At 43.3% G+C, this 2,367-nt stretch overlaps 1 protein-coding gene across 1 annotated transcript; it reads left to right on the top strand.

The window, feature by feature from the left end:
- The first annotated feature begins 1,132 nt into the window (after positions 1-1,132).
- On the top strand, positions 1,133-2,134 carry LOC103672127 (olfactory receptor 6K3-like). The gene has a single exon (XM_008700797.1). It carries the CDS (start codon positions 1,133-1,135, stop codon positions 2,132-2,134), a length of 1,002 nt encoding a protein of 333 aa, XP_008699019.1.
- Positions 2,135-2,367: the final 233 nt, after the last annotated feature.

Genomic DNA, 2,367 nt, shown 5'->3' with positions numbered 1-2,367 from the left:
TTCTGAGACAGCAGGCACATGCACACTTTAAACTTATATCTACCAAAAAGACCAAAGAACCCGCTGTTGGGTGTAGACGGCAGCCGAGTCTTTCAAATGTCACCAAACCACTCCTAGAGTTTGATTTCCAGATTCGTATACCTCAGTTATTAACCAATCCTCTTGTTACAGGTTAAGATGAATTTGCACACACAGATATATTGCATGGCTCTAAGCTGTTATATTGTAAAGTAAATTAAAATTAGTGTTATATTTGGCTTGACTTTTTTACTCCTTTGTTGATAATGGGGCTGGTTAAGGAAGTTCAGTATCAGCACTTCCATGTTTAAGGCACCCACCTTATTTATTATTTTTTTTTTAAGATTTTATTTATTTATTTATTTATTTATTTATTTATTTATTTATTTATTTATTTATATGTCAGAGAGAGAGAGAGAGACAGAGCACAATCAGGGGGAGGTGCAGAGGGAGAGGGAGAAGCAGGCTCCCTGCAGCAGGGAGCCCGAGACAGGGATCGATCCCAGGACCCTGGGATCATGACCTGTGCTGAAGGCAGACGCTTAACCTACTGAGCCACACAGGGGCCCCAAGATACCCACTTTAAATGGTCTTATTCTTACCACGCACAGGGGATCATTTCCTCACAACTCATTTTGTACCTCCAACATTTCATCTCAAACAATAAAATTGCCTACCTACATGAGTTGTTTCTAATTTGCTATTATAATAAATATTCCAATGAATCTTTGTAGATACTGTTTTCATATTCAAAATATTTTCCTTGTGCTCTATGGTGAAAGGCAGGCTGTACACAGTCTCGAGTCTCAATAACAATTGCCAAAATGCCACTCAGAGGAGTTTTAGCGACTTAAATGTCCAAATAGCAAAATTATTTGCTTAGCTAACAGAATAGATAATGGTGTAAGATATCATAATTACTGATAAGTATTTGCAAATTAGACAAGATCACTTTGTAGTTTGCAAAGCAACGCATAAGTATTTTACTTAATGGACCTCATTTCAAGGCTGTTGAGCTGCTTGAAAAGAAAGGTTCTATTTGTTATTTGAATGCAGGTGAGGTTCTGACTGTCCGCATCTGACGCATCAGCAAACAAGCAAGCCCCCCGAAAACATGGGTCAGGAGAACCAGACGGTGGTGGCGGAGTTCTGTTTCTCCGATTTCCCTCAGTTTGAGAACGGCAGCCTCTTACTCTTCGTTCCTCTGCTGTTTATTTACGTGTTCATTATTGTGGGAAATTTCACGATCTTCTCTGCTGTCCGGCTGGATACATGTCTTCACAATCCCATGTACAATTTCATCAGCATCTTCTCCTTCCTGGAGATCTGGTATACCACAGCCACCATCCCCAAGATGCTCTCCAACCTCATCAGTGAGAGGAAGACCATCTCTTTCATTGGCTGCCTCCTGCAGATGTATTTTTTCCACTCCCTTGGGGTCACAGAAGCCCTGGTCCTCACGCTGATGGCCATCGACAGGTACGTTGCCATCTGTAACCCTCTCCGCTATGCAGTCATTATGACCCCTCGGCTGTGCGCCCAGCTCTCCACCGGCTCTTGCGTCTTTGGCTTCCTTATGCTGCTGCCAGAGATTGTGTGGATTTCCACTCTTCCCTTCTGTGGCCCCAACCAAATCCATCAACTCTTCTGTGACTTTGAACCCGTGCTGCGCTTGGCCTGTACAGACACGTCCATGATTCTGGTTGAAGACGTGATCCATACTATTTTCATCTTGACTTCTGTGTCTATCATTAGCCTTTCGTATTTAAGAATCATCACCGTGATCCTGAGGATTCCCTCAGGGGAGAGCCGTCAGAAGTCGTTCTCCACCTGTGCAGCCCACGTTACTGTTTTCTTGCTGTTTTTTGGCAGTGTGGCCCTCACGTACCTGCATTTCTCTGTCGCGTTCCCACCTCTACTGGACAAGGCCACTGCCCTGATGTTTGCTGTCCTCGCCCCGCTGTTCAACCCCATAATCTACAGTCTGAGGAACAAAGACATGAAAGACGCCATCAGGAGAGTTCTCGGTTTTCAAGAAGGTTCGATGCCTCTGGTAGCCAATGAGAGTTCACACACACCTGTTCAAAGACATATCTCCGTAAATTTCAAATGCTAACAAATCAGTTTCTGAAATTATGGTGCACACTTTTCATGTTGCTGTTTGGGTATTTTTTCCCAACTTCTCAAGTAAGAACTATTGTTTGATCTGATGCGGGAGGACTTCTGTGGTTCACCCATCCTGATATCATTTACAGATTTTTACAGGCTATGTTTCCCCTTCGTAGCTCCATGTAGGGTGCTGTTATTTTCTCCAAATCAAGGGAGAACACCAGGCTGAACTATAATCAT

The sequence above is a fragment of the Ursus maritimus genome, unplaced genomic scaffold (genome assembly GCF_017311325.1).
Source record: "Ursus maritimus isolate PB19 unplaced genomic scaffold, ASM1731132v1 scaffold_2, whole genome shotgun sequence".
Taxonomy (NCBI): Eukaryota; Metazoa; Chordata; class Mammalia; order Carnivora; family Ursidae; genus Ursus; species Ursus maritimus.
This window is presented reverse-complemented; position numbering and strand designations above follow the sequence as displayed.